Genomic DNA, 16,908 nt, shown 5'->3' on the forward strand with positions numbered 1-16,908 from the left:
ACCACCCTCTGTCTGCTGCCTTTTGACCAGTTTCTTGTCCATCCAGTGGTCCACCCATCAAATCCTCATCCCTCCAATTTGGAGACAAGGATGTGGTGGGGGACTGTGTCAGAGGCCTTGCTCAAGTCCAGGTAAATGACATCAGTAACTTTCATCTGAAGTGATTACGCTGGGACGTGTTTTACTACTGGTACAAAGAAAGAGAAGGTAAACTGCTTGAGGAGCTCAGATATACTGCTGAACTGTTGGTAGGAAACATTAATGGCCATGCATAATTACAGATTTACATCATTAATCATTTCCACCAGCAACTTTTTGGTGACAGCTCGAAAGGTGCTCAGGAATCTTGAGATTCTTAATCTTTGTGACCAAGTGTTTAACAAATTATACTAAAGATAATATCACGCTAATCTTTTCTGTAAATATAATGAACAAAGAACTTGCTTTGTATTTTTCCATTACAAAGCTCTTAATTTCTACTTAAGGGTGAACAAGGCTTGCCAGGAGAGACTGGAGTGCCAGGAGAAAGAGGTATTGGAGAGCCTGGTTCTAAGGTATATTATTAATAGATGAATTTATTTACTAATTTGGATTTGAAAATTTGTGCTTCTTGTATGTTCTTTCTGTAGGCATGTAAGAATAACTCTAGAAACAGACTGTTAAACAATTAGACACTACTTTCCTTTTTTTGTGATACATAGGAGTTGTCATTACAAAGAAAGAACTACAAGACTTGGGTTCATATGCATAAATGTTTTCTATAAATGTACATACAGTTTACTCGTCTTTTAAAAATAGATTTACTTGATTTGGAGTCTGAATTTAATAGTAAGGCTTACTTTTATTGATGTCAGGGTGAGCCAGGCCTTTCAGGACTGGCAGGTCTGCCTGGCCTTCCAGGAGAAGATGGAGCCCCTGGACAAAAGGTTGGTTTATTTCTCTCTGCAGCCCACCTGCTTCCCTTCATGCATTCTTGCTGTTTGCTCTGTGCTGATATTCAAACCTAAAAGAGAGGATCTTCATGGACAAGGGGAAAAGTAGCAAATTAAAAAGAAAAACCTCAAAAATGTTTTCCAGGGAAATTTCTTCAATTTTAGGGGTGTTGGTAGTTGAGTTATCTTATTTACAGCTGGCTTTTTTCAACCCATCAAATTCCCTGCTTAGAAGGAAGACCATTAAAATGGCTGGAGGCAAAATTTAGTAGCTTTCTGATGATGAATGGAAAACTCCATATATTTTTACATTATGCACTCAGTGTTCCATCATTAATTAGGAAATATGCTACTTTATGTATTTCCACCCAGAGTTTTACAATAGTTGCTTCAGAATATGGGAAGAAAATCCTGAGCCTACTGCATCAGCGAGAATTGTCCCAATGACTTTAAGAAGTCTATGATTTTAATGAGGTTATTCAACTAATTATAGGGTTGATCTTGCACTGTTGTCTGTGTAGTTCTCTGAAATAGTGCTTTGATTTTTTCATTCTAGGGTGAACCAGGATTACCTGGTCTTAGAGGTCCTGAAGGTGCCCCAGGCATTGGAATACAGGGGGAGAAGGTAAGAACATTTTACTAAAGGAATCACTCTGAAAGGAAGCATTCTAAAGCTCTAGGAGTAGGTTTGTCCAGATCTTTTCTTCTACGGTCCAATGTAAGTAATTAAAAAATAAATGTCAAGAAATAGGTTAATAATTGTTTGTAGAAGTAGCTAGCTGTAAAGTTTGTTTCAGCCTAAAACAGCAACTTTTAAAATAGTGAAGTTAATAAAATACTGTCCAGAACACCATTTTCATAATTTTTTTTAATAATAGTAAAACAGTTCAGTGGCTCAGTACCTGTTACAATGCTTCATACAAGAAGTCTTACAAAGAGGTAGGTTTACCTTTGTTGGGTCTATTGCTTTTCTTAGTAAGAATAACCGGTGAGACTCTCTGGGTTTTGCCTCTTGTACTGGTCTTCTGTGCTCATCAATAAATGGAGAAGTAATCCTGTTTTCTCACGTCAGCATCTTTATCCTGAGAAATACTGTCATTGTCCAAAACACTAGACAGAATAAATATCACAGAAGGAAAATAAACATATTAAGCATTATAATTGTAAAGAGCCAGAAATAGAAAAAACAGCTGAAAAACAGCTCAGGGGGAAAAAGAAAAATCAAGACATCTATTTTCAGAATACTTAGGGAACACATGCAGATGTCATGTACCAATAAATACATCTATCAACAAAATTATAAACTGTGTTTGAACATTTCAGAGTGACTGAACTCATTTTTGGTATAACTATTATAGCTTAATAAAGATTAAAGCCATTTACCACTTAACAAATTATGTATTCTTGGCTTTTTCTGCCTGAAACCGTAGGCTGATAAGTTAGAGAGGGCAGAATGGCCTTATTTTTTTTTTTTTTAATGTAAAATCTGTTTTTCTGTTCTGATTAGTTCTCTTGAACAATATTTTTTTCCACGTAATTACTCAATTTTTCAGCTGCAAGGCTATATATGATCTTTAAGACTTTTGGTTTTGTTTTTGTTTTTTTTTTTTTAATATTCAGGAGTAATTCAGTTAATTTAATTTCAGTTGGAATCTATTTGTTTTTAACTTTAAGAATCCCAAACTGGACAATTATTGAGCAGAATTAACTGGCTTGTTGATGAAAGCTATGGAAAGAGCCAATGTGCACCAGCTGCAATATAGAACTTCACCATGTTTCACTGATATTCACAATTAATTTCAGATAACACACTCTTTATATTTTGGTATGTGTGACTTACCTTCTCTGTTTCATTAGGGAGATCAAGGTCAGAGAGGAATACGTGGATTAACAGGACCAACAGGAGTGCCTGGGCCTGCAGGAGCTAAAGTATGTTCATTATCACACTGTGTGTGTAAAACAGCCCTCCAGAACTGTGCTTTATCCTAGATTTCAGAAATAACCTGTGTGAAATGAACTTGTCAAAGAATAACTACCAAAAAAACCCAAGTTCAGCTAGGGTTTTCCTAAGCAAGACACACCACAATCATCCAGAAACATTCTTTAAAAACTTAATATTCACTGTGTTGCTTCCTTTAGAAGGGAAGAATTGACTTGAAAAAAGTTAGAGGATAATTATAGTGGCGTTCTGCGCTGAAATATTTGGGAAGACAATACAGTGTGTGGCATACACACATGGACCACAACTTCATTTTCCCTTTCACTGATCAGACTCACGGATGGTATTCTTTTACTGATTTGCAGTTTGAATTCTCACTGAAAGTGAAAGAGAGGCTACCCCAAGTTTATCGTCCAGTTTCTGAAGTCTTTTGCTATTAATTCATACAACAGTATTTCAGTGTAAAATAAAAAAAAATCAAAAGAGGTAATAAAGTACACTGAAAGGACTATTTGGAAAAAAACAATCTGTTGTGACAGAAAAATGCATTTTTTTCTTGTATAGCTACACAGCTGGGCAGGAGGCTTTGAGTACTGGCTGTGCTGAACTGAGTCTAGAATATACTAAGAAAAGGATTTTTCAGAATGCATATTTATTCAGGGACTGAGAGAAATATCATTTCCCTTGAGAAATCAAAACTATACTGATTATCAGTTCTTAAATGGCTAGATTTCACTTAATATAAATTTAATCTAAATAAAATAGAATATAAATAAAATAATAAAACTTCTAACAGACTTTGAAATATGCAGAAATGTTTTCTCCAAGAGATGCTCGTGCTACTTTCAGAGGGGAAAAAAAAAAAAGCACTGTTTTCACTCTCCTTCCTTCACTGCAGGGAGAGCCTGGTGTACCAGGACGTCTTGGAATGCCAGGCCCTCCTGGAAGAGCTGTGCCTGGACCAAAGGTAACATCTTGCAAGTATTTTTAAATCCTAGTACTTCCTAGTACTTCTAAACACGGTGTGACAACTACGAAGTAGGCCATGCTACTGTTCATGTAAATTATTTCAGCCATAAGAGGTTACATAAAACTTATTTCCTACCAATAGAGTTCTATAGATTGTATCCGTTCTAGTTACCACCATGGCCTGGTATTAACTATTTGCCAGCTTGAGCTGTAGGCAATTTATGTTCTTGTATTTGTCTTTGAGAGCCTTAGTATCAAAATACTTTTCTTTCATCAGCTCTTAGCATTTATCTTAAATACCTGTGTTTATATATATTGTATATATAGCAAAAATAACGAAAAACAATTACTGGTTGGTGTTTAATAATATATGCAAGTAGGGTACATGTTTTCTTCATTGCAGGGTGACATTGGCCTACCTGGTCTTGCTGGACCAATTGGAGAACCAGGTTTTGGGCTTCCTGGAGCAAAGGTAGCTCCTGAATTGATGAACTAATTTCTGATAGAACTGTAAAATAAGGCAAGATTTTGGTGAAGCAACAGCTGATCACTGAGGGTGGCAAGGTGTTACACAACACTTACTGTATACATTGTACTGCATTGGTACAGTATAAGGATTTGTAGAGTCAGATGACCATGGACAGTCAATCTTTCAGACTCCATGAATCATAAGCTTTCAGATAGCAGAGAACCAGGAAAAAAAAACCTTGTTTTTAAATCACAGTGAGTGAATACAGTGAGAACACATGATTCATGTGCTTACAACAGCATATCTGTTAAACACAGCTGTTTTTTTCTGAGCAGTTTTTAGATAAGAAGCTTCATTTCTAAGTACGGCACAGAGTAATACCTAAGTTCCAAATAGATGTCAGGACATGAGCCAATTCAGAGAAGAGATTCCTTAAGTAGTGAAAGAACATGAAAGAGTAGCTAATCTCGAAGGACTTCTCTCTAGTACTTCTATAGTACTGTCTCAGTGTTAGTTAGATTCAACTTTTCCTCAGGCTTTAACTAAGCGAATTTGGCAATATTCTTGAGTGTTGATCCTGCCCCTTATCCTCTGACTGATCTTAAGCCCGAAAAAATCCTGAATTTTGGCTGCTCTCAGTATTTTTCTATTACTAAGTTTTGCTTGCTATCAGTATTTGTGCTTTTGCTTCACGGTCAGATATCTGTGCTGAGCTGTACAGAGTAAAACCTTCTACAGTTTCATTTTTCTTACAAAATTTCTGCATGGGCATTTTCTTGGCATTGCTATGCATGACAGTATTTTGGGCAGCTGCAGAGACAAACACAGTCATCTGCCTGTATCATCCATTCAGGTGCAATTCAGAGCAGCTTTCGGCTGTTTGTCAGGATGGGTTTGTGCGTTCAAAACTAGAATAATAGTAATTAGGATAAGAAAATAATGCAACTGAAGCCATTCCTTCTTAAATGTCAGTCATAATAACAGCAGACAGAGCTCTAAAAAAGATTCAGATTACTGACTTAGAAGTGAAAGGTCTTGTACATCCTCAGTGCTATCAAATATTCCAGTTTTAATCTGGTATTGTCTAGTACTAATAACCCACAATAATTTACAGTAATATACATGCAGAGATAAAAATCAACTTACAGTATCTCTGATAAAGAAATTTCATGCTCATGGAATATTTCTTGCTAGCAATTGCATTGGCAGTCATCTCATCTGTTTTTCCTGCTTTTGTCAGGGTGACCGAGGCCTTCCAGGACTCCCTGGGCCCTATGGGGCAAAAGGAGATGGTTACCCTGGTCTACCTGTAAGTTTACAGATGTTTCTTTTTAATGTGAAATGGGAACAAATAGGTAAAACAAAGTGATTAGCCTCCATGGCTGACATGCCAGGAAAGATTTGCTTGTATTTTAGGCTCTTCAACTGTGGTAATGCATTTTAGCATGGAAGGAGAAAAGAAATCTTCCTCTGTATTAGTGCAAGACCTTACAAGACCCTGACTCCTCTTACTACACAATGCAACATATTCCAGTAGGAGAATTTTTTATAGTAGTACTGAGGTTTCAGTCAGTTCCTTCAAAATCTTAACATAGGTTACTGTCTTCTGCCCAGCCACCCAGAATTTTAAGCCCAAACAGAGGAGCATAACCCAGCTGAACAGCTGTGTCCACATACACAGGTATGAATCTGGGTGACCTGTTAATCTTCCAGAACTACTGAAAAAGCAACTACTGTCCAGAAGTCAGAAGAGCAATCTGTCCTCATTCATAGGGCTGCTGAGGGTGGCACAAGGAACTGGCTGACCTACTTCACAGCCAGAAGTCAGTACTGCTAGACAGAAAAAACATCTGCAAAAAAGGATACAAAGAGAAAATGCTCACTGTTTCCCCCTCAAGAGAGCATGCATATGCAGCAGTGGCCCCACGTAGCCAGTTCCTAGCCAGTTCCACCAGTCCTGGTTTGTCATGCTGGCTGGAGTCAGGGGACTTTGGTTACATGCTAGCATTCATTTGTGCAAAAGATATCTATATAAATGTATACAAACATTAGGAGTAAAAATTAATGAACATCACAGAGGAAATCTGAAGCTGAAGCATTTACAATATTTCTTGACATTTTGGTGCAATCCACTCCTATACCTGCTTTTGTACCAACTGCTCTGGATCAGACTCCTGACACATGCAGGTCTCTTGCTTGAGGTAGAACACCCATACAACCACTACTGACACAACTTCTAGCTTATCTGAGTGGATTTTAACCACAGACCACAAGTGACCCTACAAAGAGTCAACATATTCAAGCTACGAGCCATATTGTTAACAAATGCATGTAGTCAACACAGCTTGAAATAAAATTAATATTCTATCTCTGCACAAATTTTCAGGGCTTGCCAGGCCTTCCTGGGCTTCCTGGTGAGCAAGGCCCTGAGGGAGTTGGATTACCGGGACCTAAGGTACAGATCTTAACTGCAAGAAAAGTAAATGCATGCATATACTCCATGTACATATAGTTCCTACCCATAGATCACAGGCAGATTATCTTTTTCATACAGCTTTAATGTACTTGTCAGTAAATAAAAGGTAGATTCCACAGAAGATCTTCAAGCTTCAGTTCAGAACTCATCTTGATGCTGACTGCAGGCTTACATGAGTACAAGTAATTGATAGATTGACTGCAGCTATTTAAGCACACCTAACGTCTCTTAAAAGAATGTGCATCTTTTTTCACTCTCATCAATCTGCTAACTGTCTGAAGGCACTAACAAGAAAAATATGCTAGAGATATGCCAGTGTGAACACAGTCTGACAGGCAGGAAAGCAAAAAGATTGTGGTTGACTTGCAGGAACTGGAGTTTATTTTGTGATATGGGAATTGTAATGCCTCTCTAACTATTGCATAACTGACTGTGCATGTCTTGATATGTTTAGAACACTAGTCACTGATAAACCCCAGTATCCTTATTCTGCCTGCACTATTCATGGTTTAGCATTGTTTATATTTACAATGATCTGTTCAACAATTTTCCTTGCCTTGTCCTGTTTGAGTACAGCAAATATTAGAGACAAATCAAACTTTGTATTTGCTACTTATTTTTTAAAGTATCTGTTTTCAGGGTGCTCCTGGTAGTAGAGGACCAGTCGGTCTCCCAGGTCCCCCAGGAGAAGGTCTGCCAGGACCAAAAGTAAGCCATTTAAACACATCTTTTATCTTCTATTTTCTAGAAAAGAAAAATACAGTATAAAAATGTGTGATCATGCATATAGATACGTATGTTTTGTCTTCACACTACACTAGAAACAAGTAATCTGACAGGTAACTGAGAAATACAGTGTCTTCATTTTGTAGAAGATTAGAAACATTTCTGCTAACCAGCCCTAAACCATGGCATTTTTCCTGCTGCAGATGAGGAATTATAGGGTGATAATCTTGCACAAAGATCAGCAACAAAACATTAGGTTCTGCAGACAGTAGCTCCAATTTGGTAGCAAACACTTCTTCTAGTGTTTGTCCTGGCCTAGGATTACTGGTCTGGCAAGCACTTATCAGTGCCTATCCTATTTTTAAAGCCACGGGCAAACTGCTGAGCTATTCTAGAATTCCCACCCCCTTTTTTTTCTCACTCAATAAAGTAAATCAATAATATTCCAATGTAAACAATCAGAATATACACCATGAAAAATGCCTGAAAATGAACAATTTTCCTTACAAAATGGAATTTTTTTGCTTCTACAGCTCAACTTAAGAAGTCTATTAATACAAAAGAACTGTTTCCGAATGTGAACATTAATGTAAAAGAACTAAAACATGATAAAAGTGAGGATTTTGCAACATCATAATGTATCAAACATGTAGTGTGACTTTATTCCCCACCTGTGTGGCTAGGTGCATTGCTAAGCAGTGGGGAAGCACTAATCCCACCTGTTTCACTATACAGATGATCTTTACAAATGGAAGGAACTGAGAGTTTCACACAAGGATACTAGAACAGCAATATAGGTATAAAATTAGTATCGTACTGTCTATGTTTTGATTACTTCTTATGAAAAACTTAAACTGTTATATTTTCTCTAGAGTTCTTTTAAAAACCAGCTTGTACATTAGCAGCAAGGGATTATTTACTGTGCCACATTCTTGTGTGTCTTTACAAGTCTTACTGTGTAAGCTCAGCAGTGATGAAGGATAGCATAGCATTTAGGAAATAACGAGCCTCTCTTTAATCTTAATTCAATGTCCAGTGTCCCACCAACACAATCCATCCTTCAGACAACAGCCATCTCTGTCACCAAAGCGATTTAAGGTCACTGGCTGTCAAATCCTGAGTGACTTGTTTTGAAGAATCAACTGGATTTGAATATTATGATAAAGGATAAAAAGTTGTCAGCCAGAGAAATCTTGTCCTCGTTACTTTCAAAAAGATACTGAATGTGGCAGAGGACTGACAGGAAATCACGCAGTCATACAGCAATATGCTGTGCATTTGCATTGCAAGAAGTGAATTTAACACATGCTGGGTTTCTTTCCAGGGAGCTGCAGGGCGCCCAGGGCTGCCTGGCCCTTTGGGACCTCCTGGTGAAGGCATTCAAGGAATTAAGGTAAGATGACTCTGAGTGTTCAATCTGACCATCAAGGTATTTAGGAATTAAAAAACCCCTCACATTGTTGTTTCTTATGATATGTGCTCTTTATGTTCTCTGATGATGAGAGAGCCAGAGGTTGGACAATGAGAAATTTAATATGAGCATCTACAAATTGTTCTCTGTCTGCTGCTGTTAACAACAAAAAGCCCAAGGGTGTATGGACTGAGGGAGGAAGAATTTTCAGAGAAAGATAGACTCCCCGGAATGAGCCAAAATGGAAAACAGCATTCCCTCTTTCTCAGTCTCTCGTGCCCATATAAACACCTTGAAATAGTTACATGAATTACCACTTATGGTAAAAGAATATTCTTTATCCTGGACTCGGGTGTAATACCCCATTTTCCCCTTACTTTATACTTCTACATTAAACATATTAAAGAGATGCAAGAGATGGAAGAAAGAAAGGAGGGATGAGAAAGAGCAAAGTAGGTTGTTAAGAGGGAACAGGAGAATTAGGTAAAAAGCAGTTTTCAAATATCATCTTAGAGTAAATGTACTACTGAAGTATTTGAGAAATATAAGCAAGCCATTACAGTGCCTCAAGTGTATCAAGATAGTTGTTAAAATCCAGCTGAAACACTTTGCTTAACCATTCAAAATTAATGTATTATGATTGACTACAAAGGGTTAACATCACTACCTGGATTATCATTAGGGGGAACCAGGAATTCAAGGAATGCCAGGACCACGAGGCCCCCCTGGAGAAGGGCTTTTGGGACAGAAGGTATGATATCGAAATTGGACAGAATGCCTGAGACCCAAGCCAACGTACTGAAAATGCTCAGTCTGCTCAGCTCTCACTGAGGATGTGAATTTTTTGAAAAGGGACTCAGGATTGAGTAAAACTTCAGCCTTTTGCATGGTCCTCTTAATGTTTTACAGCAGCATCTCTCTGCATTGCATATTTTAGTGTCACACGAGGCTTTTCTTCTAGTCAGTTAGAAGAAATACAGATGTTGTTTTTAACATTGTTGCCTTTCATTTACCCACACTTAAGCAAAATTTCAGGAGTACATCAGTACTAAAAGAAAGGTGTGCTGAAATCAGTTTCTGGATGCGCTCGCATAGGTTCATAACGAAGATGCAAATTCCCACAGCCTAACGGAAATCAAATCAGAAGGCACTACTTGCTTTGTTTGCTGTTCTGAACACCTTTCCTAGGCCAAAAGGTTTCTCAGAACGTTTCCATCACCCAGTCCAAATCCACCCGGTCCCTTCTTCTCAGTTTCCCTACTGTTATCTTATTTTCCTCAAACACATTCACTTCCATCATGCAGTATCCTAAGAAACATTCCTGTCTCCATATACTTGTTTGGGACAGTTCATTTTTCAAACTGCTTGAGCTGTTTTTCTCCATAGAAATGCTTAATAGTACAAATTATTCACAAAAATTCACAGCTACTAATTCATTTAAATGATCTCTAATGAACATTTCTAACTCCTGTCAGAAGCTGAAGATGCTTTCAACAAACGCAGCTAGAATCAAATGTAAAAAATATAATAAAAATTGACTTATGCTTTCTGTCTGCTTATCTACACAACTACAAAGGGAGATCGAGGAGCAACAGGGGAAAAAGGGAAAAAAGGAGAAAAGGGCAATGTGGGTGATCCTGGTTTATCTGGAGAACCTGTGAGTAATTCAGTTTTATCACATCTGGTTTTTTACACTGCTTAACACTAAAGCTGGTGTGTGTTTTTGTTGCTATTTAACTACTCATAATCTGAAATGCTTAAGAAATTGAAAATATGAAGGTATTTAAAAGGAAGACATTTCTGTTTTAAGTACCTCAATTACAAAACACAGATATGGGTCCTTGTCAGGGCAGTGAAAGCCAACAGTCAGGTTGTAAGAAGATAGGGCTGTGCAGTCCTATTACATGGCTGCCAAGTAGTGGTAGATCCGACTTAACATCAATGCTAATGAATGACTTAGGGAGGAAAACTTGTAATTCCTGCTGGTTTCCAAAAGCTAGAAAACAAAATGTACTGTACTGTTCTGGCATTGACTTGCTATTCAGTACATGAAAACTGAAAATCAGTGATTCAACAGGAGACTTGAGGTCATCCACTACCCATACAAGCCTTGCCACTTTAAAAAGTTGCAGATATGGTGGGTACAAGCTAGTATCACAGGAAAACTATTTATTCTAGCAAAAGTTCTTACTAGCTAAGTATTATTTTAATAATGGTACTGATGAAGTCATATTCTGAATTACAGTGTTACTAATTGCATAGATTAATTAATGATCATTGTTACAGGGCAAAACTGGACCAAAGGGAGAGCAAGGCTTAACAGTAAGCAAGTTCCATTATTTAAAACTCATTAGAATGTGATTATAAATGAAATCCAAGGTACTATCATTTGAAATCCTATGTAAGTTATTCTGGAAAGAGTTTTCTGGCAGTAATAATATAGAAAGAAACCTTAAAGGCTTATTCTCATCTATTTCATGCTGACAAGGAACTTAAAATTCCAGATGATTTGACATATTCCTCTTCTACATCTTCTTTTACAGTTAGTAAACAAAAACTTTGATAGTGTCAAGTTTATACATCATTTGAAAGAGACAAATGGTAAAATATTTTTATTTTTTTCATATCCAGAGAGAAGATATAATTAAATTAATTAAAGAGATATGTGGTAAGTATTTAGGATTTTTTTTTTAATTTCAGATTCTGCTTTTCTTCATAAAATTTGTATTTTCCTCCTTTCCAAAAGAACATCCAGTAGTCACTGTAATCTGTTTGGGTTCTTTTTTTTTTTCATTTTTCCTTTGCAGGTTGTGGTATTAAATGCAAGGAAATTCCTATGGAGCTTGTATTTGTGATTGACAGCTCTGAGAGCGTGGGACCAGAGAATTTTGAGATTATCAAAGACTTTGTAACTGCATTAGTAGACAGAGTAACTGTAGGCAGAAATGCTACCAGAATTGGCCTTGTACTGTACAGTCTAGAAGTTCAGCTAGAATTCGGTCTCAACAAGCATACAACTCAACAGGATGTTAAACGAGCAATTAGAAAAATGCAGTACATGGGAGAAGGCACTTACACAGGAACTGCTATCCGTAAAGCAACCCAGGAAGGGTTTTTAGGTGCTCGAGCAGGAGTGCGCAAAGTAGCCATTGTGCTCACCGACGGCCAAGCGGACAAGAGAGAAGCGGTGAAACTGGATGTTGTCGTTCGAGAGGCTCATGCAGCAAACATCGAAATGTACGCAATAGGAATCGTAAATACTTCCGATCCAGCGCAGGCTGAGTTTGTGCATGAACTCAATCTGATCGCTTCGGATCCAGACAGAGAGCATATGTATCTTATCGATGACTTTAATACTCTCCCAGGTGCGTTTGCTGCGGTTTTATTCTGTTATATCTGATGATTCTCAGAATAGAGGAAAGAATGCATTATGTTTGTGTAAATTACGTTTTGATATGATTAGGGTTATCTACAAGGTGCAAAATTTTGAGAACCTAGAGATAAAATTGCCTTCTTTTAAGGAGTTGTGGTATAAGCCATGGCACAAAAGAGAGCACGTTGTGCCAACCAAAGATGTCAGCTACAGGCTATGAAAGCAGTCATTTAAACTGGCTTCCTAAGCAGAGGGAGTGCTCACTCACTGCAGACCTGCTGGAGTGGAAATGTGTATCATCTGGAGGACCTATAGGCTGGTAAATCTGTGATGATAAAAAACAGTTCAGAGAGCCTGGAATGATCTTAGATATGTGTAAATATTCTAAAGGCGTACTGGATTACGTGTGTATTATTAATGTGTGTAAATAATCCAAATTTGAAAAATCCATTGAATTTCTCAATATGATGAATTTTAACTTCTTTTGAACAGCTCTGGAGTCCAAATTAGTCAACCAATTTTGTGAAGATGAGCATGGTACTTTCATTTACAATCGTAACAGAAATGTTGCAAGCATAAGTGGACCATCTTTCCATTCAGTATCTCCAAGTCCCTCATATCGCATGCTTCAGAACAACAGCATTAATGGGCAAGCGCTGTCAGCACAGACACCAGGGGTATCTACAATAGAAAGTCCTCTGGATCTTGGTGATCTTCCTCAGCCATTGGTTCTGGTATGAAAATTCAGCATGTTTTATGAATGAAGGTTGTGTTTTGCCTATTTTCTTCCCTGTTGCCTGAAGCAACATCTAACTTCATTTCTGCAGGCAGGTACTGCAATAGGTCCTTTAATTTGCTACGCTCAGTGCTGGTGTTCTGAATAAAAGTTCACGTATTGCGTGCATGCAATTCTTTAATGGCCACAGTTTAGTCCCGATACTGTTACTGATACTGGGTTTAATACAGCGGGTTTGGGATTGATAACCCTCCTGGTAAACTAATCTGGTGAGGTTAAAATCTTGATTCTTAGCAATGCAGTCAAGGTAGATGGGAAGGAAAAGTGTTAGGAAACCTGTCAATGTTAGTAGGCTTGTTCAGTTTGAGACTTAACAATATTTGAAAATCAAATGCTCATTTCAGACTGATGTGCCTACTGTGGTAGTTAATGAAGCCTATGAAGATAATCTAGAGGAAAAGGAACAGTCACCGTTGGTAACAGTGGACACTAGAGGTATTTTTGTCACCGTTATTTTTTTCAACTTCTAGTATTTTTTTTTGGCTGATAATCACTGCTTCATTCTGTTGTTTTTACCCACAGCTGTGACATCATCGTTGCCACCATCATTTTCAGACAAAGTGCTTTCAACTGCAAGGCTCACACCAAGGCCAGGTAATAGATAACACCCAGGGTGTCATTTTCTTCTCTCTTGCCTTAATACTGACTTTTATAATGCTTTAAATCAGAGTCAATCTGTTGAATCCATCCATTTCTGAAGATTTCATGAGCCCACGCTGTGGGAAAGACAACATTTCAGGATTTTATAAAATCTACCTGATAAATCTACTTCTTGACCAGACTATTAACCAGTTATTTTCTTTGCAAGCTCCAAATCCCACTGCTCATCTCAGAGCAGAACAAGGTCAGCTATAACTTGAGGCAGAGCTGATAAATGGCACCAAAGAGAGAATGCAGTGCCAGGTGAGGTGAGCCAGTGAGCAGAGAATTCTTTGGCCAGAAAGGGTCAGTCTTCCATCAGGAGATGGGAGACCTCATTAAGGAGAGAAGAATACGTAGTGATTTCAGAATTGGACAGACTTCTCTTTTAGAAGAGAAACAGGAAAAAAGTGTTTAGTCATTTGAAGGAAAGTATAGTAATAAGCTGACTGTTGAAACGATTCATTCTTTTCATATGAAAAATCTGAATGTGTTCTTTTCATAATTTCACACTTGTGGATTCCAGTAGCAACATACTGTGATGGAACAACAACATAAAAAGAGCATGCCTCCTGGGAACATGGACATGACTAAGATAGCTGCCTAATACTCTATTATGTTAAGTTTCCAGATACTAGTTGCTAATGATACATGTAGAATATTGATGTCACAATGTTAAACTTTAAGAGAAAGTATTTTCTATCTTACCATATCATTAGAGTGAGTGAAACTAGCATGTCATGATTGATTTTTGCACATAATTGTGTCCACTCCTTTTTCTTTTTTCTTTTTTTTTTTTTTTAAGGAAGTGTTCTGGACCTCCGATGCAAGTTAAGGCTGGATCAAGGGCCGTGCCGTGTTTATATCATAAAATGGTATTATGATCAACAAGCCAATGCATGTGCTCAGTTTTGGTATGGTGGCTGTGATGGAAATGCAAATCGTTTTGAGAATGAAGAGGAATGTAGAGAGACTTGTGTATTTTCTTCTGGAGGTAAGAATTCGCATCTATCTCTACATTAATAACTAGCAAGATGAAGATCTTGCTTGTTCAGGTTAGTCATGAAGTATCAAGTATGGTATGTAAAACTGAACCCACTAACTTAAAGAACGTTAACATTGTGAAGTCATACATTCACTAATTTTAAAAACATCTACCTGTGAAAGCATGCTTTAATTTCTTTTGTGCATATTTTATGATTTAGTCCCTATGTAACAAAGCAACACATTTCTAGCAGTATCAGGAATTCATAACTTCCTTCCATAAAGACCAGCATAGCTCTTGTAGCAATCATAATTTCTTCTAAGTAATACTGTTATACAATCACTGACTTCATTTTAAATTATACATATGGCTTTGGAAAGCAATCTTTGGTCATAAAAATTCACATAATTTCTTTCCTCTCTGTTACAGAAACCTGACAGTTGTCATAGATTCTGTGATGAAGTCTTCATTTTCTTTAAGGAAAAGTGTTCCCACAAATCCTACTTTAATATTTCAAGCACAGAATATCAACTTCCGAATTGCATGCAACTGCTACTCAGGGTTACCAGATAAACACAGCAAACGCAACAGCTTGTTCCCTACATGCTATCCAGGTCACAAGACAGGGAGGTAGCTGAGCTACATACCTCTCTCAATGACATCCTTCTCAGATGCAGACCTTTAATCTAGCAGCTCTCTTCAGTTTCCAGTAACTATCAAGGTACATGACAAATGAAATGAAACACTTCCACAAATGCATATAAGTGACTACACCAGTAGCTGACATCAACAAGTTAGGCTAATTCATGCCTAAAATGGTTCTTGTCATATGTTTCTATTCTAAAAGCCCTGACTTTTAAATGCATTTTATTATTTTACTGTTCCTTAAAAACCCTTTAACTTATCTTCGAAACATCAGACTAAGCAGAGTTTATTCTTTGTTGCCTGTCACTGCCCTATGGCTTTTTACTTGATCTGTCTCTTTTTATTTGAATTGTATACTTAAAAGCTTGTTTCTAATAAACTGTTTCTGGTTTTACTGCTAGAATAGAGAGTGGATAAGCAGTACCTTTACAGAACTGAAAACTGATCTCACTACTGAGTTACAGCTAGATGTGTTCCTGATAATACATCTGGATTTCTACCACAGTCCTGTTACGGAACTGCCATGGATTAGGCACTCCTGCATATGAAGCCAGAATGTTTACTTTTTTTTCTTTTCCTGAATAAACAAATTGGAAATTTGGATTAGGCAGAATGACATCTAGTTGCTCAACAACTTCCATAAAAATTTTAAGGCACATCCAAGAAATGGCTATATCTCCAACCCCTAAAGCACATTTAGGATCCCCTAACCCACATTGCCCAGGACCGAGTCTGGATCGCTTTTGACTGTACAACTTCTCTGAGCAACCTGAGTCAGCACTCGCAATAAATTAGTTTTTTCTTGTGTTCACCCCACAATCAAACATCATTTACACAATTTGTGCCCACTGCCTCTCATATGGCACCATTGCCCCATTCTCTTAATGCTGTCCCTTCTGACATACACAAAAACACTGATCATGTTCCCCCCTGGGCCTTCTCTTCTGCAGGCTGAACAGGCCTGGCTCTCCCACTTTCCCCACAAATGTGGTGCTCAGGTGCCTTTATCATTTTTAGCCCTCTGCTGGCTGTGCTCCAGGAGCTTCGGGTCTCCTTCACACACAGGAACACAAGGCCATAGCACAGCACCAACCCCAGGTCCTTCTCCACAGAGTTGCCATTTGGCAGGCCAGCCCTGATGCACAACATGGTTTTGGAAGCAGTTTATTTATTTGTGAGGGAGAGGAGTGAATGGTAAGAAGTGCCCTCATACAACTGAAGTACATTCATCTGGGTACGCTTTTTTGAGATATTCTAAATTAGAAGTACATTTTACATCTACCAGCTTCACAGGGTCCTTTTTGCTTGATGTAAGGTTCATTCACGGTGTGACCGTTACCTTGTACCAGACACATCTAAGGCACGAGGAAAAGCCACACCCAGCGACCCGAGGCGCCCGGCCGTCCTTCGCACAACGCCCACGCGCGCCGTTCCCGCCAAAAAGCTCCTGCGCACTTCCGGCCGCCGTCTCACGGGGCTCGGGGCGGGGCGGGAAAACGGGCACCGCCCCCCCCCAGGGCGGCAGCCAATCCCGAGCGCTGAGGGAGC

The 16,908-nt window shown here is 38.2% G+C and overlaps 1 protein-coding gene across 1 annotated transcript in view; it reads left to right on the forward strand.

The window, feature by feature from the left end:
* Nucleotides 1-15,934, forward strand: part of LOC128076810 (collagen alpha-1(XXVIII) chain-like) — a 30,951-nt gene extending 15,017 nt beyond the window's left edge. Inside the window, exons 16-35 of the mRNA XM_052675016.1 lie at nucleotides 486-554; nucleotides 855-926; nucleotides 1,489-1,557; nucleotides 2,790-2,861; nucleotides 3,770-3,838; nucleotides 4,244-4,312; nucleotides 5,550-5,618; nucleotides 6,696-6,764; nucleotides 7,425-7,493; nucleotides 8,836-8,904; nucleotides 9,605-9,673; nucleotides 10,499-10,579; nucleotides 11,209-11,244; nucleotides 11,554-11,590; nucleotides 11,730-12,287; nucleotides 12,788-13,029; nucleotides 13,436-13,526; nucleotides 13,614-13,685; nucleotides 14,536-14,724; nucleotides 15,145-15,934. Of these exons, the coding sequence (XP_052530976.1) occupies nucleotides 486-554; nucleotides 855-926; nucleotides 1,489-1,557; nucleotides 2,790-2,861; nucleotides 3,770-3,838; nucleotides 4,244-4,312; nucleotides 5,550-5,618; nucleotides 6,696-6,764; nucleotides 7,425-7,493; nucleotides 8,836-8,904; nucleotides 9,605-9,673; nucleotides 10,499-10,579; nucleotides 11,209-11,244; nucleotides 11,554-11,590; nucleotides 11,730-12,287; nucleotides 12,788-13,029; nucleotides 13,436-13,526; nucleotides 13,614-13,685; nucleotides 14,536-14,724; nucleotides 15,145-15,152 (2,079 nt within the window). The 3' untranslated portion in view covers nucleotides 15,153-15,934. The remainder of the gene's footprint in view (nucleotides 1-485; nucleotides 555-854; nucleotides 927-1,488; nucleotides 1,558-2,789; nucleotides 2,862-3,769; nucleotides 3,839-4,243; nucleotides 4,313-5,549; nucleotides 5,619-6,695; nucleotides 6,765-7,424; nucleotides 7,494-8,835; nucleotides 8,905-9,604; nucleotides 9,674-10,498; nucleotides 10,580-11,208; nucleotides 11,245-11,553; nucleotides 11,591-11,729; nucleotides 12,288-12,787; nucleotides 13,030-13,435; nucleotides 13,527-13,613; nucleotides 13,686-14,535; nucleotides 14,725-15,144) is intronic.
* Nucleotides 15,935-16,908: the final 974 nt, after the last annotated feature.

Source organism: Tympanuchus pallidicinctus, unplaced genomic scaffold (assembly GCF_026119805.1).
Source record: "Tympanuchus pallidicinctus isolate F22 unplaced genomic scaffold, pur_lepc_1.0 scaffold15, whole genome shotgun sequence".
Taxonomy (NCBI): Eukaryota; Metazoa; Chordata; class Aves; order Galliformes; family Phasianidae; genus Tympanuchus; species Tympanuchus pallidicinctus.